This window comes from Numida meleagris, chromosome 8 (genome assembly GCF_002078875.1).
Source record: "Numida meleagris isolate 19003 breed g44 Domestic line chromosome 8, NumMel1.0, whole genome shotgun sequence".
NCBI lineage: Eukaryota > Metazoa > Chordata > Aves > Galliformes > Numididae > Numida > Numida meleagris.
The window spans coordinates 17,481,879-17,506,382 of NC_034416.1; the positions used below are offsets into that span (position 1 = coordinate 17,481,879).

At 43.7% G+C, this 24,504-nt stretch overlaps 2 protein-coding genes across 5 annotated transcripts in view; both read left to right on the forward strand.

Annotated features, from left to right (window-relative positions):
- Positions 1 to 9,807, forward strand: part of RNF128 (ring finger protein 128, E3 ubiquitin protein ligase) — a 37,382-nt gene extending 27,575 nt beyond the window's left edge. Inside the window, exons 3-7 of the mRNA XM_021406523.1 lie at positions 2,247 to 2,318; positions 3,472 to 3,554; positions 5,885 to 5,981; positions 6,434 to 6,602; positions 8,383 to 9,807. Of these exons, the coding sequence (XP_021262198.1) occupies positions 2,247 to 2,318; positions 3,472 to 3,554; positions 5,885 to 5,981; positions 6,434 to 6,602; positions 8,383 to 8,501 (540 nt within the window). The 3' untranslated portion in view covers positions 8,502 to 9,807. The remainder of the gene's footprint in view (positions 1 to 2,246; positions 2,319 to 3,471; positions 3,555 to 5,884; positions 5,982 to 6,433; positions 6,603 to 8,382) is intronic.
- The window catches only part of TBC1D8B (TBC1 domain family member 8B), a 32,879-nt gene continuing 23,341 nt past the window's right edge, over positions 14,967 to 24,504 (forward strand). For 3 of the 4 annotated variants that reach the window (XR_002441437.1, XR_002441438.1, XM_021405678.1), the window contains exons 1-2: positions 14,967 to 15,202; positions 23,167 to 23,277. Coding sequence is in view for 2 of the 4 variants with exons in the window: in XM_021405678.1 (XP_021261353.1) it covers positions 15,073 to 15,202; positions 23,167 to 23,277 (241 nt within the window). In the remaining 2 variants the exon portion in view is untranslated. The remainder of the gene's footprint in view (positions 15,203 to 23,166; positions 23,278 to 24,504) is intronic. The other variant, XM_021405677.1, reaches the window with a different exon arrangement.

The following is a 24,504-nucleotide window of genomic DNA, read 5'->3' on the forward strand; positions in this document are numbered from 1 at the left end:
AGGCTGGGGAAAACCAGGCAATAAACAGCAAATCCACCTTTCCCAGTCAGGTGCCTGTTTACTTCAGCATGCCAGAGCCTAGGTGGCAGCCAGAACCTGACCCGTCCTGTAATATCTTGATTCTTTTTTCTTTTTCTTGCCTCAGCCTAGTCAGCTTCTGCTCACCATCCGTCCCCCAAGAGCTGCAGGGCTGTTGAGACTTTTAAAGTCATTAACATTTAATGTTTGCTCTAGAAATTTGGCTTCAGAAAATGCTTTGACATTCCAGGCTTGAGTATCTTGGATCTCTGGTAGGCTACTCAATAAAAGCTTCCTCTTGCAACCTTTCTCCATCCCCCTGGAGCTGTGCTCTGCTGTACTTACAAAATCAATGTTAAAGGTGACTTTGCTGTTGGTGCATTTCAAGAACAGCCATTAAATTTGTGCTCTGGCAAAACTTAAAATATTGTCTCAGTAAATTATTAATCACACAGCCAGTTGAGTACATTTAAACTTTGCTGTTTGCCAACAGTTTCTGCAGCCAGTTGGGTCCTGTCAGTATGCCTGCCCTGACATTAGATGCGTAGATTAGATACTACACAAGGGAGTACGCTCCTAGATGGTTTAGTTCCCAATTTATAACAAGTAGTTGTAGTGCGGGACCTGATATTGTTTCATTCCCAGTCTGTTTATGGTGCTACGTTTATTACTGAAACTTTAGGGATTTTCAGAGACAGCTGCGTGGCTGCTTCTCTACAGCTTCTGTCTGAAGCATTGACAAGGGGAGAATAATTCTGAAGTGTCATACAGAAACTTGTGCTGGTGTCTTCAACAGAAGAACTCTACAAGCATTTCTGAAGAGAACTTGACTGGTTCTTGTTCCTAATAAATAAAATAAAATACACCTGCTTGCATCTTTCACCTTAGGATGGTATGGATCTCTTCCTTGATCCTTGTTATGGCTGTTAAACTTCTAAAAGCATACGTATTGGTGCTATAGGCTAGAAGCCCAGTGCAATGCTGTATATCGGTAAGCTTGGCTGCACCAAAACAGCACGATAGTGTTGCAGCAAGCCATCTAAATCAACTTGTTTGCCGTGAGCTACTTCATCACAGGGAATTTTACATAGTATTGAGCTATCAGTTTGCTCGGTTTGTTAGGTGTCTTGAGCAGACCTTCACCAGCTTGTCCCTTCTGTACTTCTGCCACCAGGCCTGTACCTTCATCCTAAAAAGATTCTTATATCTGAAGTAAAATGGATAAAGGGGAGCAGTGCTGGAAAGCTAACAGTACGGTGTTCCTGCACTGAGCAGCTGAATCTGGAAGAGGATTTCGGGTTGGGACAGCAGTGCCTGATGCACAGCTGTGTCCAAAGACAGTGAGTGCACCAGAGAGGACAGTCAGGTGGTGGTAGTGGTGGAGCAGCACCAACCTGTGACCTTTAAACAGAGTTGCTGTCTCCCATGCTAATTAAATGCTTTGCACTGACAGCTGGGCAGCAACAGTTGCCAGGCAAGCTAGGCTTCTGCTCCCGCTCATCTCTGCCCTGGTATCCTGACAGCAGCAAGCAACTGGCATAGAGAGGAACACAATTCAGCTTCCTCCTCTATCCTCATTAAAGCTGCTTTGCAAACCTCCTAGTGCCGGTCATTTGATTTGTTTAGTGAGGGGCAGAAATAAGGAAAAGTAGCTCTGAATCGCATGTGTGTGTTACTTTGAACTCCCACTGATAAAACTGCATTCTTCCACCTGCCAGGAGTGGCTGGTGCCAGGAGGCTGCTGGCTCCGTAAGTTGTGGGGCAGAGGGCTGGTTCAGGGCGTGCTGTGGTGGCTGAGGGCTGGGTAAGGATCCTCACCTTTCCCTTCATTGAGATGTGACACTGTGCAGGATTGGTTGTGGGACTCGGTGTTCAGCCTTCTATACCAATTTGAAGGTTTCTGTTTATTTTGGCTTGGTCTAATCTGACCAAGGTATTTTCTTACGATTTCTAGAAGGAGAAACCGTGCTTTATGAGAAGGCTAGGTGAAAACAAATCATATGCACATGTTTTGTCGGTGTGTCATCTGGAGTCAATAGCCGCGTGAATATGTCCTGAGACTTGTTTTGTGTTTTGCCTAAATAGCGTGGTCATGCTTACCTAGCTTGTTTTGATAACATCTGGGTTATAAAACCAGTGCCTGCTTGCATTAGGCATTAAGGTAAGTATTAGGAACGACCACTTACGAGGAAAAATAAGTGTTTAACCAGAACTCCCTTCTTTTACAGCGACAACTGAAGGCCGAAGCTAAGAAGGCCATTGGACAGTTACAGCTGCGCACCCTGAAGCAAGGAGACAAGGTATAGCAACTCCTCAGCATTCTGGCACACCCCTCACACAGAACTCACAGCAGGTCCTTCCTACTGGGATAGGGTGCAGAAGCCTCTTGGAATGCGTAACTGCCTATTCCTCTTTCAGACCAAGTTCTTTCCAGAGGCACAAGATGTCAAAATCTGCACGTGCTTCCAAATCAGACACATGTTTTTTTTTTTACATCTTACCTGTCGTCTTGCTGTGTTGAGAGGTTCTAATTTTCTGACATGGAAAATGCCAGAAATGCTTTACTTTAAAAGCAAAATCATCAGCAGCTTCAGTGGTTATTTTTCTTCTGGCTAAAGTTGGAGGCAGTGCTTTCCAAATCCCTGCAGTATTAATTGAAATAATCCAGTGATCACAGAATCCCAGAATCACAGGGGTTGGAAGGGGCCTCTAGAGATCGAGTCTAACCTCCTGCTAAAGCAGGTTCCCTACAATAGGTCACACAGGTAGGCAGCCAAATGAGTCTTGAATATCTCCAAAGAAGGAGACTCCTCAGCATCTCTGGGCAGCCTGTTCCAGTGCTCTGTCACCCTAACCTCACTGTAAAGAAGTTCTTCTGCATGTTTGTGTGGAACTTCCTATGTTCCTGTTCTTGACCATTGCTTCTCATCCTATCACTGCACGCCACTGAAAAGAACCTGGCCTTGTCCAATTGCCTCCCACACTTTAGATGTTTATGAGCACTGATCAGGTCCCCTCTCACCATCTCTTCTCCAGACTGAACAGCCCCAGGTCTCTCAGCCTTTCCTTGTACAGGAGATGCTCCAGGCCCTTCATCATCTTCATTGACCTCCACTGGACTCTTTCTAGGAGATCCCTGTCTTTTTTGAACCAGAGAACCCAGAACTGGACACAGTATTTCTGATAGTTTGCAGCTGCGTTTCTAGACAATGGGATTGAACTTTCAATACTTCTGATTAAATGCCAGCTTTACTATAAGTAATTCATAAAATTACTAAAAATAATCCATGAATAATCAAAAAAATCCATAATAAAATCCATAAAAATATGAAGTTATGGATGAGTTATTTTAGATTACTTTAGCTAGACCTCGTTGTCTGCAGTAAATCTGACTGTAGTTCAGAGGAAGCTTTCAAAGCTGATTAAAGCTGAAAATTCATTTCTTCACTTTAGGAAACTGGTCCCGATGGAGATAGCTGTGCCGTGTGCATTGAGCTGTACAAGCCAAATGAAGTAGTGCGCATCTTGACTTGCAAGTAAGTCTTCCAAACTGCCCTTAAATTCAAAGTAATAAAGCTTGCCTTTACTGGTTGTTCTTCCTGCCTTGTTAACAAAGCTGATCGGGCTCTCATCAAATTGCTGTAGAGCAAGAATTCTTGAGTCTCTATCAAACAGTGTTTCAAACTGTAGATGTACTCCTGTAGTGTGCCCCTCCAGCCTGTGTCCGTACCTCACTCAGCCTGAACATCTTGGCTGACTACAGAGCCTCTCCAGTTTATTCTTCTAGAATTCCCTACTATTGTATCTCATTGTGCTCCTATGAAGTCCAGTGTGCCACTAATATTTTAATTTGAGTGTTCCTAAGGTGAGCAGTGAAGCTATTCCAGGGTTTAAGGGAACTTGTTCTGTGTGACTTTGTGTGCCTGCTGAATGAGATTGCTGTGACAAAGCTGCTCAAATCAGAGGGCTTAGAAGAGTGCTCAAGTTAAATGCTGTGTGAACTTCATGAATTTTCTATGGGAAGACTGCTTTTACATGGGGAGGATTACATAAAAGTGCTTGGAAAAATTTTGACACAGGGAAAAATCTAATGGTGAAGGAGGGAAAAATCTGCAGGTGTTGTTTTCTGGGCAGTGTCATCTGTCAAACACTGTTAAATCTGAGCTGGCATTACCTTTGCACAAGGTTGTGGTTTTGTGAAAGCCCCGTGTTTAGGAGCAGTAGGACTTCCCAGCAGCCTAGCTACCAAAGGCTGGCCTGGTAAAGTGTTATCAGCCAACTTCCTTCATCTAATGCTTAGCAGTTTAGAAGGAAACAAAACTGAATAAGCTTTCAGGAATGTGTTGATGTCTATTCAGTTGTCTTATGAGGCTTGTGCTGGTGGATAGTCCTGTACATTAATGAACTAAGTTCCGTGAGTGCAGAGACATTTAGACAGGCTCTAGATACCTAGAGCTGATAGAAGAGCTGACTTCTCATGTTAGTTCCCTATAAAGATTCCTAATCTTGATAAGAACTAGCAAAGCACAGCGTGACTTACTGGATTCAGACAAGATTGACTTGTTTTTTTAGGTATTCTTTATATGTGAATTTACTGTACTGTGTTTTGCTCTGAGGCTGCTTTTAAATAGTTGTGATGTTGCCCTCCTCTTTGGCCCAAACATGGCTGTAACAGGAACTAGCTTAAGATGACCATATTTGTTTGATAATCCCTGCCAATGGTGATCTCTGCCAATATCAACCATATTAAACTCTCACGTGAGTTATAAACTGTTATTTACTGCAAGAATGTACTTGATGTTGGTGGCCAGCCTCTGTGTAAGACCCTACATGTTAAAAGCATTTAACTGTATCCCTAAAAGAAACAAGCAACTGAATGCTTCTGTGAGTCACTTTAGTGGTATCTAAATATCTGGGGCGTATGTGTTTGCAGAAGGCATTCTTGTCCAGACAGTCAAACTGTAGGCATTTATAGTAGCAGAGGTACACCAGACGTGAGTACAAGTTCTCAAAATCACTATGCATTAAGGAAGTTTCAGGTTTTACTACAGACCTTACACTGATGCAGCTGGAAGGAGGTGCTGATTATGTGTGCTTAATTGGAGAATTCAGTATCATGCTTGGGTGTAGGACACTGAACACCAAGTGTGGTGAACTCTTCACTTGTCTCATAAGAGTGCTGATTAACACTGAACAGAACCTTGCTATTTCTGTTCAGGTGGAAGGAACAGGCAGGTGACAGGATTGCAAGCTGTCTTCCTGAACTTGTGTCCTAAATCAAACCCATTGTGGATCTGAGTACCTACACAGAAGCACACTTTTGCATCTGTAGTGGCTGAACTATGTTTAATGTCTTGCGTATGCAGCCTGCCAAATATCCACTTGGAAAACACAGTGACTGCATAGGCAAAGTAGATGTGTGGGAGTATAGTTTATCTTGAGAACATAACTTGGTGAGATTTTTTTTTATGTAGGTTTAACAGAAGTGAGTGCTATTTAGCCCTGTGTCATTATGATGAAAGTTGAGCTTAAGGCTACGGTTGAGGCATCTGTATCTGTATTATTTAAATTATAATCTGGAAATACGTTGCATGGAGATTTAAAAACAAACAAGCAAAAAAAAGCCCTACAACAAAACCGTTAACACTGATGTAGCACAGATAATGTTGGCGTTTTTACAAGTTTTGTAGAGAAACAACTAAAAGGCTGAGACCATGCAACTAGCTATAACTTCCCACAGTAATGTGTGGCAAAATAAGGCAATTCTAGAATCAGTGGATGCTGTGTTAGTAGATAAAGCTAGCTGCTGCTACACAAACATCTTTCCTGATGTGAAACCTAACTTTTTGGTTACTTCCTCCACCAGCCATCTCTTCCACAAGAACTGTATTGATCCTTGGCTCTTAGAACACAGGACGTGCCCAATGTGCAAATGTGACATACTCAAAGTTCTAGGTGTTGAGGTAAGTCACAGTCTTGCCTAGTGGCAGAGGTCACTATCAGTGTTGGGATATATAAGGAACTGATGCATTCTGTCACTGCTCTGTGCAGCAGACTCCAGAGGAAGATGCTCTTGCCAATGTCTGAGCAACTGAAATATATGCCAGAGTTTGCCTGGGGGATGGAGGTGTGCACTGAGGGGAGGAAAATACCTCATTCCCTACTACTGGGTAATAAAAGGGGAGAGCTGGCTGAAGAATACAGAAGCTGTATCTGAACTTCCCACTCTAAATAGGCAGGAGCTGTTTTTCCCTTGTGATGCTGGAGGTTAACAGCAGAACTCTGTTTTTTCTGTTTTAAATCGCTTTTTCTGGGTAATAGTCCACCAGACTCCAGTCCCTCAAAGCACTGCTCTCCTTGAAAGACTCGTCCCCTTAGAAAGCTGTAACTTTACCATTTTCTCTTTTTCACAAAGGTGGAGGCAGAAGATGGGGTAGAGTCTGTGCAAGCCACAGTATCCAGTGGGACATCAACTGTCACTTCAATTAACGAAGTGGATAGCCACAGTGAAACTGCATCATCTGGGTATGCTTCTGTGCAAGGAGCAGATGAATCAGTTCTGGAAGAACATGCACCATCAGAAAGTAAGTATGTTGCTTCGCCTTTCTTGCTGGATTGCATTGCCCTTCCATTGCTTGTGCTATGCATTAGGTTTTTTTTCCCTTTGTGTAATCTACAGCAGTGCTTGTTTTTCAGAGTAGCCTTAATCTTCCTTTTGTTTTAACGCTTGGCTCTGACGCTTACTTTGTTTCCAAATGAAGTACAATCTAAACTTGAATTCAAAACAGAAATCAAGACAAAGAGTAGCTGAAAAGCACATGCTTACTACTTACAGGCCGAAAGGAATTTCTGAAGAAGTCCCTCCTCTCATTCTCTCTTTGGAGATCATGTCTTGGATGAGCGAGTGTTCTTTTGCCACCGCAGCTGTCCCATTTAAGTAGTTAAATACTCAGAAAAGCTTGGGAAGGCTGTCCCATTTTAGCATAGATGATGCAGAACAGATGACAAATGCTTCCTATTGAACTTCAGATTTTACCTAGGCTAAATCATCCTTGAACACTTTCAGAGTGTTTTAATTGAAAAAGACTATCAGCATTTACAAATATCTTCTATTTTTTTAACAAGAGCATATGCTTCTAATGCAAAAGTGCCAGTGCTTCTGTGTAAGATTTACTGATCCTGCAGAAAGTATGTGGAGGTGAGCTCAAGTTCATCAGTTTAACAAAAGTACTCACGTTCCTGGGGGTGGCTGACCAATAACATCGCCATCGAGTTCTCATTGCTGGTGGTGGCTGGCTGGTAGAGTGTCCACACAACCGCTTAGTACCGTGGCCATATATGTAACAGTGGGAGACAATAAAGCATTGTGTATCAGGATAAGCAAGGAGACTTATTCACAGCTACAGAGCAGTTTCTCACAAGCAAGTTTCTTCTAGCTACATGCAGAAGCTAGAGGTGTTTTACTTGCATTCCCAAGCTAACACGAACCCCTGCTCGTGGGCTAGTTGTGTGTTGAGGCCGTGATCTGTATTTTTCCACATAGAATTGAAGATGCCCTTTAATAATCAACTCTGCCAACACATCCTATTGGTTTTGTTTGTTTAATGGAATTATTTGAAGTTTAAAAAAAAAAAGTAATTATCCCTTGGATTCTGGAGTTGCCTTGGAAGGAGGAGTAAGTGGGGAGGCTTTCAGATATGGAGAAGGTGCTGAGGCTGCTTAGCTCTCCCGCTGGATCCCTAGCTGGTTGGAAAGTATGGGATTTGCTGCCACCTATGGGACGTTGTGCCCTGTTTGGGCACCCTGGCTAAAGAGAAGGCACTTCCTACGGGCTAAACTTCAGAAGCTGAAATTGCATCCCTACAAGCCAATGAAGTGATGTGGGACTAAGCTATATGGTGCAGGCCCTTGTTCTCACCTTGAGCTACAAGGACAAATGCTAATGTCAGCCTGACAGGCAGCCTGTAAGGAGAAGGCCACTGCCTCCCAATTGCTGTGTCTCCCACAGTTTCTCCTGACCCTATTATCTCAATCACTCCTGATGCCCATCTTCAGACATAAGAGAATTCTCAGTCCCCTTATAGTGGGACTTTGTATCCTCATGTTGCCTTCTGCCACTGGTGTACACAACCTAGGCTTGCTTGATGCTAGTGGGAACTGGATTAAAGATGGCAGGAATGTGCTCACAAACTGAGGGCCAGCAGAGGAGTGGTAGTTAGGGCATGACTTTGGATTTCCCACTGTCTGGGAAAAGCACTGGTAAAAGTCTGCTGCAGTGGGCTTGTAGAAATAAAGCAAGCATGTTTTGCTTAAGGTAGTAAAGCTTGCCTATAACCCTTTGCATCTTGTTTTTGTTCTGGACAGATGACAACACGCATCTTGTAAATAACGAATCTCAGCCTTCATCTGTGACTGTCCTTCCTCCCCTTGACAACCCAACTTTTGAGGCAGATGAAACACAAGTTTCTGAAGTTAGGTCCTAAGGATGCGCCCAGCAACATGGTAAAAGCCTTCTGCAAGGAGCTGCCTACTGCCATCGCGTGTACACCAAACATTTGGAGAACCCAGTGGATGACTGTAGCAGCATCGTTGCCTTGAAAATGCTAAGATTAAACATGTTTAAATCGTGATAATATGGTTTTCAGTTCTTAAAGCTACATCTCCCACGTGGAAGTTAGTTTTAGCACTCTTCAGGTAAAGCTGTCTTAAATATGATGAAAACCATCAGATCATAACACTAAAAAGTTCCATCTTCAGCAAAGCTTCTCTTCAGCATTCGAGTTGCTTAAATAAGGAGAAGATTCTTTATGTAGTAGCTGTCTCTACTGGGAATTATTTTTTACTTTTGTTGTTCTTAATTCAAGTGGGTTCTCATTGTAAAGAAATGGATTTTGATCTGGTCTAATACTTATTTACTGCAGTTGTTCAGTTTAAAGCAACACTATATTTAATATTTCAGTGCCCTAATTTGATAGGAGAAAGAACAAAGTGTAATGCCTGTCAAACTGGATTTTGCCCACAGTGTCTTTTGGTTATTTGGTGAACAGATCTAATCAATCGATTTACCTCTCAACTCCACATTCCTAAAGGGAAAAAGAGGGCTTCAGGCTGACGGGCCGAATTTAACTTGCACAATACTGTAAAGGGAACAAATGCGGGAACTTTTCAAACTTGTTGATACTCGACAGTCTGAAAGATCCTACATGATTTTTGGAGTTATAACCGTCTCTAGCACCAGCAATACGCACGAGTTGTGGCTTTGTGGAAGACTTGAACTGAAGATGGGAAGACAGATCCTTCTCAGAGGATCTGCATGTCTTGTTCAGGCAACACCTGGGGAAGAACCAAATCTCTGGAAAATGCTGGACTGTTCTGGATTCTCGCTGTGCAGTGTCTTGCCTGTGTGCTAAAGCTGCAGGGCCAGCTGATGTCCTGTAAATGTAACAGATGATTGGAGAAATGTTCAGTCATCTGTCAGGAGTTGAATGGGTGGGGGGCTGAAGAGGAGCACTGGGTGCCTCAATATTAAGTCTAGGGCCTTGCCCACTTAGGGTAAGTAAAGACATCTTACAGATGCACTTTATTTTTTTATCTCTGTAGCTATGGTTTGTTTCCAATGTTAGCAGAGCTTTGTCTTAAAGCCCGCAATAAGGTACAATTGAATCTGCAGGGGAAAAGCAATGCATTTTCTTATCTATAGTATAATTTAAAATGTTGTAAATATTTTGTGATTTGTATTGAATTTGAATATGAAAATGTAAATAAAACTATATTCTGATGACCTCCTTATGACTGACATGAAGTGTTGCTTACCAGCTCTCGTGTGGAAGCAGATGCGCTTCTCAATTTTGCCCTGTCCCGCAACCCTGAAACTTATTTAGTGTTGTGAGGCCAAAACACAGCAGCTCTTGCTCAAACCAATGCAAGTAAGGAGTGCCAATTATGTGCAGGCTGCTTTGGCTGTATGTGCTGAAATATTGCTGAGAGGCCAGAGCCTGGCTGCTGAACACCATATACAGGAAAAACTCTCTGCTCTAGGGCAGGCTGCTAGGGCTGAATAGCCAACTTGGTGTGCTGGGAGGGCAGGGGTAATGCAAACAGTGTGCTGTCTTGAACTGTCCTTTTTATTTTTTTTTATTTTTAAGAGGCTCCCTACATGTGCCACAGCTGCCTAACGTGCTTCTGACCTGCTCTTTTGTGCACAGATCAGTACAAGGTAGTCTTACGGAACTCTTCACTTGCATTTCACTTTCTGCTGGTTGATCAGCAGTTCTACCCTTAGTTAATGCTCTTTGTCTTGCAAGGCATTTTAGAAACAATTAAATGCCCACTATTCTCTACTGTGATGTTAGATATATTTAGGAAGTTGTCAAATCCCCTGTCCAATTTGGCAGTAGGTACAGCCTTGTACTGCTGGCTGATGGTGTGGAAGTATGGAAATGCTACCCCATTGAATTGGCCACAACTCTCTTTTGCAGACTTCCAAATCAAGAACAGGAAGCATTGGTTGGTTCACAATGTAAATCTGAATATAGTCTGACTTTGTGCTGAAGCTGCATCTTGCTTGTAGCTGTGATTATCTTTTTATTCTACATCTGAAGTGTAGAGCAGAGAAGGGAGCTGCCAAGAGTTAAGTACACACCCCCAAATGCTTTAATTTCATTTCTAAGCGCTTTATAAATTTGTGATAAAAAAAAATCAGTGATGCTGAGATAGGATGAGATGCAGTAAATGTGTTCCATGGAAATGTGAAGTTGCTCAGAGTATCTACACTAATTTTTAGATTTTTTTTCAATGTTGTTGTATCAAATGTAAAGTACTGTTCAGGGAATAAATGCAGTGCTTGCATCAGGATGGTATTTGAGCTGCTAGGGAGAAGAATTTAATGTTTTTCTGGGTTTGTATTTTAAAGAAGAGCCTGCTATGTGCACGTTGTTTGTAAGAATTGGCAACAAAAGCGTGCAAGTTTCACACACATTGTGAGCTCAGGTCTGTTGCGGTTTCCTTCTGAGGTAACTTTCTTATTTCACTGAATTCTGCTGAGGTTTTTTCCTTCGTGATATTGCTACAGTCATTTCTACTTTAAAGAAATTCCAGAGCTGCTCTTTAAGTTGGTATTTTAAAGTTTTCATGCACTGCAACTGTCTTTAGCTGACCCTGCTTTTAGAGCGCTGTGCAACTGATTTTTTTCTTTTGTGATGCTGCAGTTCTGTGTGCGTATACATATATACTTGTGTTATGACATAATAGACTCTTTCCTTAAAGCAAAATGCAAACAGCATCCCTGGGGGTAGGATTGTTCCTGAAGGGCAACGTGAGCTTGTTATTGTGAATAGATTTGGTTTTCGCTGTGCACACTAATGCTTCCATGTAATATGCTGGAAATTATGTGGCCACAAGGGGTAACAGTTGTTAAAGGGAATGCTTCTTTTGACTGTTACTGTTTCCATCCAGTCCTATAGATACCTCAATTGTTCTGCCCCCAAAGAGGAAGCAGAAACCTGTTCAAGCATCATCTCATGCGTTTGCTTACTGCTGTCATTTATCTCTCTCCCCCAGGAAAGCTCTGTTTTAAACACTAACACTTGCATATTTTCAGAGGGAGAATGCAAAAGGCTTTCATTCCCGCGGGAGAGAAAGCCATGCCTCCAGATGCTGTATTACTGTGCTTTCTTGTAAACCAGACTTTACAATGATGGGATTTTATTGTAAATTCAAAATTTGAAATATAACTTTCTCATATCAAGGAAAATTTTCAGATGTCATTCTAGAAATGCAGTTGTAACCGAGGTTTTGTGGATAAGGGAAAGGCAAGCCTTGTGGCGAGGGTCTACAAACATATCAATGCAATATGAGTCAAGACGACAGCTGGATTTCCCATAAAATGGAGAGATTTTGTCCATCTCAATCTCTAGAAAGTTCTGCTGTCAAGTGACCTAACAGTTGGACAGCATAAATGTCTACACCTATGCTGGATGTGTGATTTAATGAATTTTATTAAGTGCTTAGCAAGAGGGCTAGCTTCTGTGTTAGTCTATTTTCATCCATGTTTAGATGGATGTTTTTCCTGTGCAGATTTGAATGGTGTTCAACTCCCCCAGGGGCATAATGGCTGGCATTTTGGAGTAGATGAAATCTACTGGCTTTGACAATTTAATTTTAGCTCTAAGGGAAACTTGAAACCAAATTGTTATGTTCACCCACTGTGAATTAACAGCTATGTAATTCTCTGCTCTGATTGTTAAACTGTTGGTTATACGAAGTGAAGCCAAACTATTTATACAGCTATTTATCTATTTATATGCACTTGGCTGTGGTTACTTGAGGGGAATCCTTTACCATTTCCAGGAGGTCATTAGTGCAGTGAAAGAAAAATTCTGCATCACTAAGTGGATCTCTCTTGCTGTGGAATGCATTGATTAGACTGTAGGATGATTGTGCACTGATTAAGAAAGAATTTAAGTATCTATAAATAAATTCCTCTGCACTCTGCATCTTAATAGTATTTGGTTAGGAACAAGTGCCTGAAGGAATCGGAAGAAAGGAATGCATTCAGGATCTTGAAACAACAGAAAAGAAAACAAAGATGTTTTTGTTGTTACTTTTTTTATAATCTGAATAACAAAGTTTGAATCTTACGTTAGAAAGCAACGTACGTCCTAGCATGTCTAGTCTGCGTGAGACGCCAAAAGCCAAGATCTGGGTAGGAAATGCCAAGGGCATCTCTCCCTACAATTAGCATCAGTGTTAGAATGCCTGTATTAGATCCTAAGTAAGTGTTTCATATCCAAGGGCTTGGCTAATTGAGGAAAATTAATTGGAAAACACTCCCTTTGGGAGTTCTCTCAGAAGAGCAGCATCTGTGCGGGAATTGCTGTCAGCTCTGGTCAGTCTCCAGGAGCTGCTGCAGCAACAGCTTGTCCACAGGAGCCCACTGATATCTGTTACTTCAGGTGGAGGGATTGTGGAGACTGCCTCACGGAGAATCTGCTGGCGTACTATAGCTGTTTGCCTTGTCTCGTTAATGTTTTATCTGTGTCGGTTACCACATGCTGGCTAATAACTTGGAATTCCTTTTCCCGCTCTAGTAAATGTAAAGTACCAGAAATCTGTTGCTTCCTACTTTGTAATAAAAACAGGTAAAATTAATAGCAGCATGAATTCAATCTATATTCGATCCCAAAGGTAAAACTTTAGATATCAGAGCTTCTCTTGCTATAAAGTAATGAGTGACGGGAAGAAAAGTCTTACACCAGTGCAGTTCATCCAGTTTTCAAAACTTCCCATGAACTAAAGTGGGGCTGCTGAGTAGGGGCTTCCATATGTGGTTGGAGGTGGACAAACATTGCCATACACATTTCTGTGAGGGCCTGGCAATGTTTTGTGTTGTCTGTACTCACAGGTCAGCGGCTCGCAGAAACACTGCAGGAAACACTGCAGGAAGCGGGTTACATTGGGGACTGCTGGAATGGCTGAAGGAAAGAATGGATAAAGTGAAGAAGCGCCAGGTTTGAAGACTGTCATTAGTGCACAATGTGCACAATTTCTTCATAAAAATAGCTTAAAGAAGAGGCTGAGTTTAAATAAATGCATAGTGATAAGATACACAATCAATAAAGCTTTATTTTGGGAAAACTTGAGGAAGGTCAGTCATGCTAGAAGGTGTGCTAAGGAAAGGATCGGACAGAACAGCAAACTGCAGAGAAGTTTCTGGGAAACGGGCAGGTCCAACTTTGTTCCAAGTGACAGACGGTGTGAGGAGTGAAGGCCAGGAGTGAAGCTTTCACACACCCTAAGATATTGTTAGGAGAAGACTCAGAGACCTGGAGTAGAGGCAGTGGGCTTCCACGCCCCTAAGCTTATCTAATTGATTTTGGTCAGCACCAGAAGAAACATTTGGAAAGCAGAGAGTGTAATGACACCAGGTGAGATCTGGGGTTCTTCTGACAAGGTCATGAAGAGACCGGAGGAGAAATGCCAAGAGAGAGCGCTAGCTAACGAGGGCTGGGCAGCTGGTGGCTGTGGTTGTGGCTTCCTGCGGAGCTGGGAGTCACACTGCGCTGACCCACAGCCCCAAGAAACCCTCAGCTGCCAGGCGTGTGTGGTGGAGTAAATCCAGCACAGGACTTTTAAAATTTTCCTCTTATTGCTTTCCCCCAGGACAGCTAGCTCTGAGAGATGAGCTCTTAAACAAGAGGAGACAGCAGCAGCCGACAGTAATATGAGCAGGTTGTCAAGTGCCATATTTCTGAGCATGAAGGCTGCTGTTTCACTCACTACCAGGCTTGACTGATTTATTCTAGCCTAAAACAATGGCGAGAGTCGATCTGTAGATGATCTGAAGAGCTACACTATGGGGACGAATGACAAAGTTGTTGCGGACACATGAAAACACAGAGCCTCCGAGTCAAACTGTTGTTAAGGCAACCAATGCATCCACGCCACTCCAAATGAGCTCATAATTTTGTTGGGTGATAGAAGCAAGGAGGAAGAGCGTCTTACTATATTGTGAATAGGCAGCATTGGCAATGTGCCTGCTGCTCCCCGGCTCGGGGCTGACATGCAGGTTGAGGTGACATGCGTGGGCAGTGTGACAGGGCCAGGCGTTCAGGTGTTTCTTTCTGCACCCCAGCCTGCCCCAAGGCATCAGGCTTGGGAGACTAGAAAACAAGCGTAAACGCCAAACAAAGCAGCGTTCTTTGGTGATGAATGCTTGATGTTTGGCCAAACATTTCGGCTGGACTTCTCTGAATGCCACGAAGCGGCCAAAACAAAAACCCCCTTGTGAAGAGATTTTCAGGGCTAGGGCCGAGGCCTGGCTGCGCCCCGCCGGGGCGATACTCGGAGCGCCGCTTCCCGCCTCCCCTCACAGCCGGCGGCCGCGCGCGGCCTGCCGGGAGCTGGAGTCCTGAGGCGCGGAGGGCTCCCGCGAGGACTACGACTCCCGGCGTGCCTCGGGGCGGCGGCGGCGCTTGGCAGCCGGGCTGCGTACGTGGGAGCGGGAGGCGGCGGCGGGCATGGGCGGCGGCAGCGGAGGACGGTGAGGCCGCTAAGATGTGGCTGAAGCCCGAGGAGGTGCTGCTGAAAAATGCCCTCAAGCTGTGGGTGCTGGAGCGCTCCAACCAGTACTTCGTGCTGCAGAGGCGGCGGGGCTACGGCGAGGAGGGCGGAGGCGGGCTGGCAGGTACGGCGCGGGGCTCGGGGCACGGGGCACGGGGCACGGGATGGGCGGGCGGTGCTGCGGCATCCGGAGGTGTGTGGCCGAGCGTGGCTCCCTCTGCTTTCGTGGGGTGTCTCGGTTGTTTGTTTCCTCCTTCTCATCCCTCCCCCCCCCCCCCCTTTTTTTTTAATTATTTTTTAAATTGGTTTCTTTCTCCTTCGCGTGCACCCCCACCCCCAGCAGGGGAAGGAGGTGGCCGAGCTGAGGCCCTGGGCTCGGCCCGGCCCCAGGAGACGGCATTGACACAGGGCGACAGCCTCGCTGTAATGAACTTTATTTCATCAGGACTAAAGGTGCGGACCAGAGCTTCCAGGTTTGGTCGTTGCCTGTGGCATAACGTGCTGCAGGGACCCCGGGTACCCCTGACACCCCAGCTGGGAGGAGCTGACTCCTTCGGAACCCGCGTGGTGTTGACCCCTTCAAGGAGAAATGGCACAGGGATGTGGAGTCATATTGGGATGTCACAGAACCAAAGGAGTTGGAAGGAACTTCTGGAGATCCCCCCAGTCCAACTTCCTTTGTTCCAGTTCTACCCGTTGCCCGTTATCTTGTCACTGCATGCCTCTGAAAAGAGCCTGCCCTCATCCCTTTGACTCCTGCCTTTTAGATATTGCACCCCAGGGTACAGCTGGCCTTCTTGGCCGCAAGGGCACACTGCTGGCTGATGGCCAGCATGGTTCTGGAGTGTTTCGAATGAGTTGTGTCTCTGGGTTCATGAGTACAAGTTGCATCTTCGGGTTCTCTCTAATCGTGTCATCATAACGTAAACTATATTAAGCGTAATGTGTAATTGTCTTATTGAAACATTTATGAATTTAAAATAATGTTTAATCATGTGGCTGACAAATTCCACATGTGGAAGTAGCCCTCCCCACTGCAGGAGGGGCATTCTTCATTGGCGTGTGAACCACTTGCAGGGGACAGGGAAAATGTAGAAAGAAATAACTGCGTAATCCCAGATTCACTGCTAGGAATATAGTGATGTTATGGATAGATAACGTCAGGCTTTGTCTTACAACCAAGGGTGATGTCTTTCAACCTTGGAAGTCTTGTGGTCACCAGGCTGGGTTGGCTGTTCTCTGTCCTGTTTCTTTGGAAATCAAAGTAAGCTGCAGTGCTATGAAGGTTGTCTGGCAGCGTGGTAAGATTCATCCAAGAACTGCAACTAAAATGAATGAATGAGAACCAGAATTTGGTGTTCATTTAATAAAGATCCCCATGGGCCTGCAGCTGACAGATAGTTGGGGTCTCCTATTGCCCTTCTGTTTTTGTTGAAAGTGTGATGTCTGTTACTGTTCTCCTGCCCTTGCTAGCATATGACAGCATAGAGAAACACCCAAGTGGGATAGTTCCTTTGGTATGCCTTCCTGTGTGGTGTTGCACTTTTTGTCTCTATAGCTTTTCTCTTTAAATGAGGTTCATACAGCTCTCATATGCACAGGTTACTTTTTAGTGGGCAGAAGCAAAGTAAGATGTTTCTGAATTAAAACTGTAAATAACAAGAGTTAACGGGAGAATTGGAAAATAACATAGTTAGATTTGTGTTTGCAGGTATGAAAATATTCAAACCTCCTGGGTATAAACTAGAATAATTTGCTATGCCTGATTTTAATTTCATATTGCTATGTGTGACTCAGATAATTAGTGCTTACTTCAGGAAAAAACAGTGCACAGCTATTATGTTATGACATCACCTCAGATGTGCCAAGGAGAGCCTTTTGCTGTTCTCCTGAGCAGTGTTTTCCAGCTGATGTGACGCAGGGTAGAGGGGCTGGGAAGTGGAGCCCTGTAGGAGGAGAGGGGCAGTGCCCCAACACTGCGTGGGGAGAAGGGCACAGAGTGCTCTGGGACTGGGATAGCAGTGATAGGCTGGCTGAGGGGCAGCTGCAGTGGACTCCCAGTGATACAAGAGTACGCTCAGTAAGGAAGATTTTGAGGACGGAGCAAGTGAGTATTGAGGGCATAACCAGAAGCAGAAGGTGCAGACCAAGCAAAAGAGGGCAGGCAGCAGAGACACTTGCCTGAAGGATGGTGGGGTTTGATCTGTTAGCATGCGTTTATAAAGAAAGCCACGCTTAGATTTGTTTGTGCAACCCTTTTGGACTGGTACAACAGGGTCAGTCTGTCATCTTTTGGCAACGGCTCACTCCTATGGCTTGTGTCCAGGCATAGTGTGGTTACTAGTTGGCTAGTGTGGACAGAGATGGATACTTTGTGCTGGTTTTGCTTAGCCTTGCTCTCTGAGCAAGACTCTCTGCTTTTATGCACCTGCTTAGTTTTACATTTCATTCTCTTTTCTTCCTTAGACCTCACCTAAGGATGCAGGTACTGTAACCTGTTTGACTGGTTCTACTTCCTGATGCTTCAAGTGCATTGAGCACTTGTCACAGGATCTGCTGCCTGCAGTGCAGCTGTGTGGCTGCGTCCTCCAGTCCTTCTGTTTTCTGCGGAGCCACTACGGGAGATCTGCTCAGGCCTTCTAGGGTGTTTTTGTAAGGATACAGTTAAACAAAATGGTTCATGTGCCAAAGCACAGTTACAGTAACGGAAAATCATGTTGGGAATGCACATGCTGTACACAGGATCTAGTGAGATCAAGTACTTTGGTCATAAAGACATTGTTTCAGTTATATATATTGTTTAGTTATAGGACCTTAGTTAGAAGACAGGTATTTCTGGAGTAATTATATTTGATGTCACAAAATACCAATCTTTCACTTTAGCTTTAGCTAAAAGAAAGCTTTAGTTTTCTTCTTTCTGCTCCAGCATACAGTGGAGCTGTGAGAGGAGAGACACTCATCAATAAAACACGTGGCTGGGAATAATCTTCCCTGCTCAGTGAATGCGCTGTGCTTGAAAAATGGGAGATTCCAAATGTAGGGAAAAATCCTGACTTTTCAAGTCCTAGATTTCCGGCAGCAATTATTGCCATCCTGAATCTGTAGAACATCCTTGATGCTATTCCTGCTTTTTAGAAGATGCAGCCTGTTGTCTGCGTCACTGCTAGCTATTGTACTGGTGTAGGAGGCTGGAGGAAGGGGAGACAGAGCTAGGCTTGTTTATGCACTATGGGGAAATGTTCTTTATCTGTCAAAAGGAGTTATGGTAACGTGTTGCCAGTAGTGGGTATCAGTGGCAAGGACCTTGTCTCGCACAGAACTTCCCATTGGAGCAGTTGAAAATGGTACTGGGTGATCTTAGAAGAATTCATGTTAGTGGGAGTAGCAGGGCAGAAGAGGAAGCTTGGGAAGCTTTGCACTGTAAGCAGGCTCGGTATGTGACAAAGACAATATTTGCTTTTTGGAACGTGAAGGTCTGCGCCATGGGGCTGGGTGTGAAGCTGGAGTGGTGCAGCTTGTGCCCCAGCCAGTTCTCGAGTTGCTGTAGAGGCCCATGGTTGTGTCCCATCCTCGTGAAGGGCAGCATGGCAGCTGTGCTGGCGTCGGGAGGAGCGGGCAGCGCTGCGCTGTGGCTGTGCTGCTGGCCTGGGGACGGGAGGGCTGGCACCAAATGTCATCTCACTGGACCCTGGGGAAGGTGCTGCACTGCTTAGATGTTCAGAATTTCTGCTCACCTCTGTATTTAGCTATGCTTGTGTGTTGAACTGACATCTGTTCATGTTATGTTATGTAGCCTTTAGCTGTACAGAAGCAAAGAAAAGGAGGAGCTGACGTTTGTCAGACTTGCCACTGGGCCTACCAAGGAGACTGATATTCATCTTTCTTGTGGAGTTGTGCTTCTAGTTTCCCAGCTCTCGAGGATGTCTTTATTGCCATGAGTACTTTTACGTATGGCCCTGAATACACACCTTAGTTTAATAAGCTGCCGTTGTCTCTCCTGAGCCACAACCACTGACCAGAATGTACAAGTTATTGTAAATAGAGATGAAATCTTTCTCACAGGAGGCTTAAATCATTTGTACCTCAGTCCATGCTCTGCAGTGCCTTAAGCTGAGGTTCCTTAGTCATGAGACCAATTTGGAAATAAAATTAAACAAACAAACAATCAAAAGAATTCTGTGCTTAATTTGAGGAAATGGGAGAGAGAGTCTCATTCACAAGTTGACATTCTCCTGTTCTAAATAAAGTACACTGAGGCAGTGAGTTTTTGTGGCTGGTGTGGTACATGTTTGTATTTTAGACCAAATGCCCAGCTGTCACTAGGTAAACCACTTTTTTTTTTTTTTTAAGTGAATCAAAATGCTCTGTAAACATGTCTGCCATTCTGAGATGAGGCTTTATCTTGCTTTTGTAAACAAATATTTATGATGGGGGGGAGGGGGGTTTGCGGTTTGGGTCTCCTGCACTGCATTGCTTCCAGGGTTTATTTCCCTTTTTAATTCACAGTTTATTAACAGAGTGACTTTACAATACAAAACCAACTGAACAATTCACATAAAAGCCATTGCTTTTTATTCTTCACGTTTATGTTTCTTCTGAACATACAGGTGTATTGTCGGGGGTGGCTATTCAAAACCTTGCTGAGGCTGCTCCACATGTCCCTGCTTGGAGCTGTCCTCAGCAGGGTTCCACCCATTCTGTTTCATACTGTTAAGGGGTGTTGCTCTTGAACTATAACAAATATCTGATTGAAATGAATAATACTTATTTTCTGACTCAGGCTTACTTATTTCATAGTGTTTTTCCCCTTTGGTCTTGCTCTAATTAGCTTCAGGTTGCAGACATGAGCAATCGTTGCCAAAACAAACTCTTCCTGCAGAGCCCCACTTTCTGCATTTGCTGTCACTCGGATGCAGCTCTTACAGTACTTTCACACAGCTCCTTTTTACATCAGTGTAAACAATCGCAGAGTGAAGCCTCTGTTGTTCCTGGATGTGTCTGCTTTCAAAAACCTGGGGCTGGCCAGAGCTGTGCTGGTGGAGCGTCTCTGTCTGGAAGGAGCCCTAACTCTCATGGCAATATCCGATGTCCAGTAACACTTCTAGGTAGTAAATCAGGAGACCGATCCAGTTTTAATTTCATGAATTATTGATCTCGAAGGTGCTGTTAGGCAGCAGAGGAGCAAACAGGCTTGTGCCAGCCCTGCTTCAGAGCAACAGCACTTCGTTAGGGAAAGCAAACAGCAGTACTCTCTGAATGTGCCTGGTGAAACAGAATCATGGAATCATAGAATGGCCTGGGTTGAAAAGGACCTCAAAGATCATCGAGTTTCAACACCCCTGCTGAGTGCAGGGCTGCCAACCATGAAACCAGGCTGCCCAGAGCCAGAAGAACATGACAGTGCTGCTCCCAAAATTTCCTTTTGGGAGCTGGGCTGTTATTTTTTTTTGCCATAAATTGGTACAAGTGAGAGCAAAATTGATTGCTAACATGTTCTGGTGGGTGTCTGCGCAGCAAAGTACTGAGGATACTGCTCAAGGCACGGTGCTGGCATGTTGCTTTGTGTTACCATTGAGTCATCTGCACTCGGCTCTGAAGGCTTGATGTGGACTACTGAGGCAGTTTGTTGCTGATATTCTGTCAGCTAACGTTTGTACTCTGTTGGCCCAGGGTTACAGAAAGTTTTGTAAAGAACACCTTATCTCAAAGCTATTCAGATTTCCTGGCCCTTTTGTTTTCTTGGGTGTTTTACTCAATTCACTTAAGTAAGTATCCATGGTGTTTCTCAGTGGTTTCACTCAAGTAACCATGAAATTGAGAGTGTTTTTTTGCTACAAACAGTGCCCTTTCTCCTTGCGAGTGTGCATCCCCTTCTGTGTCTATAGCTCCCTGTGTGAGACTGGAGAAAGACTTGGCTGAAATCACCGCTAGAAACTTGGGGTCTGACTTAGTGGGGTTGAGAGTAGATGACTTTCTGAAGGTTGTCCCTAGAACTGGGTTTGAGAACAATACATTGTATATCATTGGCAAAGAATTGGCAAATAGGATCTGGAGTTGCTTTTTCCACTTGCATCCGTTATGAAGGTAATGCCACTATTTGGGTTGAGCAGTTGCTGATTCTTCTGCTCTCTACTCCTTTATTTTACAATTAATATCCTTGGACTTGTAGAAATGTCTTTTAAACCCTTCCTTATCTGCAGCCCTGGAAGTGAACGTTTCCATCTTGTAGTTGGAGCAAGTTCAGGCCAAGGGTAGACAGGTGGGACTGCCAGGTCCTGGCAGTGATGCCAAGTAACCGCAGCTGTGAAATGAGCTCATTGCCTCCTGAGAATTGGCTGAAGCACTGACCTGCAGTTGTGTTGTAGGCAGAGTACTGCTACCAACTACTGAAATGAGCAGTGCTGACCTGACTGCAGTTTATTGTGTCTAAAATCCCATGGCCTTCCAATCTGATGGGAGCTCGTAGAGCACTGTGAGGAATGCTGCTCCCTAGTGTGCTGTCACACACATTTACACAAGCAGAGCTGTTGTATCAACCTTAGCAGTGGTGACTAATGTCTCGGTACCATATATAGTAACGAAAATGCAATTAGGAGAATTGTAAAAGATAATAAAATATCTGCTAAAGCAGAGGCAGCTTTGTGATGAGCTCAGTGGTGTGACTCAGTAAGCCAAAGCTCTTAAAGCGGTTAGGAGTGTTACCTATTCAATGTCTGACTGTAGTCTGAAATTACAAAAAACACTGCTTGTCAACAGGCAGGTACAGACTATGAATTGCAGGCAATGCAAGGTAATAAATTTGACTGATGAAATTTACTGGTCTTTGGGTTTCCTTTGTGGTTTTTATTCACTTCCATTTTTTAAGACGAGGAAAATCATTCTGGAACTTGAATAGCCACATTGGTAGGTCACACAGGGTCTGTGCTGGAAGTGAGTCTCAGGGAAATCATGTTCTGAGGATGACTGCCTGGATAAAATGGAGAGGTCTGGCTTTGCTTCCCTGAGTGCTCACAGGTAATACTTTCAGAAGTTGAGGGGGAAATTATGGAAGGAAAGTGGAGTGATAGCATTGCTTGTATTTCATCTCTGTTGTAAAAAGAAGATTTAGTTGAGCATCAGGATCCAAAAGCTTGTATTTCTACTTGTGTAGATTTTTCTTTTAGAATTTCCTGATTCTTAGCTTTAGACACAGCTTTTAAGATCTCTGAGCTGTCCGACCTCTTTGTTACTGATTTTGCTTGCCAAGATAAAATGCATACTCATTTTCTCAGGAAATATATCGAGAGAGAGAGAGTGTCTCTCTTTTTTTTTTCATGAGAGATGAAGTGTGTCTTGTTACTGACATGACTGTATTTTGATGTAAACTCAGTATCTAGTGGCAGGGAGGTAACATGGCCGTTGTATCTGGCATGTATAATACATGACAGAGTAATGTATCTTATGTGATGCACTCACACATGCGATGGCAGGATGAAATCTTCGTGTTCCATAGTTTATAGAGGAGTCCTCTGATAGGCTGTTGATAAAGGCAGGCATTTTGTAGCCCAATGCCTGGAGAGTGGAATGAGCAGGAAAGCTTCTGTATGTACAGAGAGTGTGACGTGGTGGTCTCATGTGAAAAGAGTGCGTGGGATTTTCATCACTGATTTACTGACTTCAGTCTGATACATGATGTTTTTACGGTTTCCCTAGAATTGTTTCCTTTGTCTGTAAAACAGTACAACAGTAAGTGACTAACGAAGAGGTAGTCCAATTTCTGCTCATGCTCATTAAAGGCTGGGAACTACTGTGCTCCTTCTCAGGTTATGCTCTGGTTTACCATACTTCATGGCTATTGTTTCCAAGGGCATCATCTCAAACTTCTTCCCCCTCAGTTTGTTTTTGTAATGACTTTTGTGTCTATTATAGCTCTCAGTCAGGTTCCTCTGGGAGCACTTTTCATTTTGTTCTTTTATGCTTCCTTTATGATCAGTTTATTACAGAATAAATCTTCACTTGAGTAGCATTCCTATTCAGTAAGAAAGGAGCTGGGAGGTAAGTGTGCATTTCAGAACCTTGGTTTTACCAGGCTGTGTGCATTTTCTTCAGGTCTTCTCGTGGGAACCCTAGATGCAGTACTGGATTCTACATCGAAAGTGGCCCCGTTCCGCATCCTGCATCAGACACCAGACTCACAGGTCTACTGGTCCATTGCATGTGGTATGTACTATTCTTTTAGAAGCCAAGTGAATTCATAAAGTGAAAAACGAGGATGCAAAGGATGGGCTGAATCCTTTGGTTGGATTAATCCTCTCACATCATTATTCATTCCAACAACCTTTACATGGTTGAAAATTATTTGGTATGGTAGGTATATTTGCCTATTTGATATAGGCATTTGGTAATGCTCAGGATATCTCAAACCTGGGATTGACAGTGGTTTATGGTTCTAGTTTTTTGGAATACACATGTGGACCCTTCATGTGATAATGTCAGCTTGCCTGTTTTCTGCAGCAGTCCATTCAGTACTGAGGATCTGCCTTGGTGCTCTCTTAGAATTGCAGGGGCACAATCTTTTCTTTTCTAAAGCTGTAATGGAGCTCTGTAACTTGGCACAGTTCAGGATGATATGGATAAGTTGGCCCTTGAGAGTATTAAGTGTGCTATAGGTATAAATAACAGGAATTGCTTGTCTGATTTTTTTTTTCTACTTTATCTTTGTTAAAAATGAGTCAGGCTTCCTGTCATGGTAGCAGCTGAATTCTTCCTTGTATCTGCTGATCTTCGGGTGTAAGAGGTTCTTTCTCTTTTGTATGTTATGTTATTAATCAGTAGGAAATGGAAAAGAAAATTGACCTTGAAAGCGGAGTACGTGACTTTTTCTAAAGCATCATTATCACTAGGTTGATTTTGTTGTTGTTGTTATTGTTTGTTTTTAAATTCTGCAGCTTCCCCTGAGAATAAAGTGTGAATTCCTTTAGGCAGGCTGCTGCAGTACCGAGTGTTCCGAGAGACCTCCTTTCCAAAAGTTGGGAGGACTCAGTTCTTCGCGTGCATCGCTGTTTTTTCTTCCTCAGCACGGTCTTGCCTTTATATTGAAACTGGGATAGTCATATGGTCTGATGATAAATGTTGTCACTGTTGTAGGATTAATCTGTTTCTTAAGGCTGATTAAAAACGGTGAAAAAGTCTATAATTATGCTTTAAAAAAAACACATTTTAGTTCATTTTTTCCATACTTTCAGTTTTTTTAGTTAGTTGTGTTCCTTACAAAAGAAAAAAAAAACCCAAGTCTCTATCTAGACTTCTCTGGTCTCCCAGGCCTCCTGACCTGTGGCAAAAGATGAGTGTTGTGGGAAAATTAGAGGTGCTGCTCTGCAAATGCCTATGTGATAGAATGTATCATAGAGTGATAGAGTGGCTTGGGTTGGAAAGGACCATAAAGAT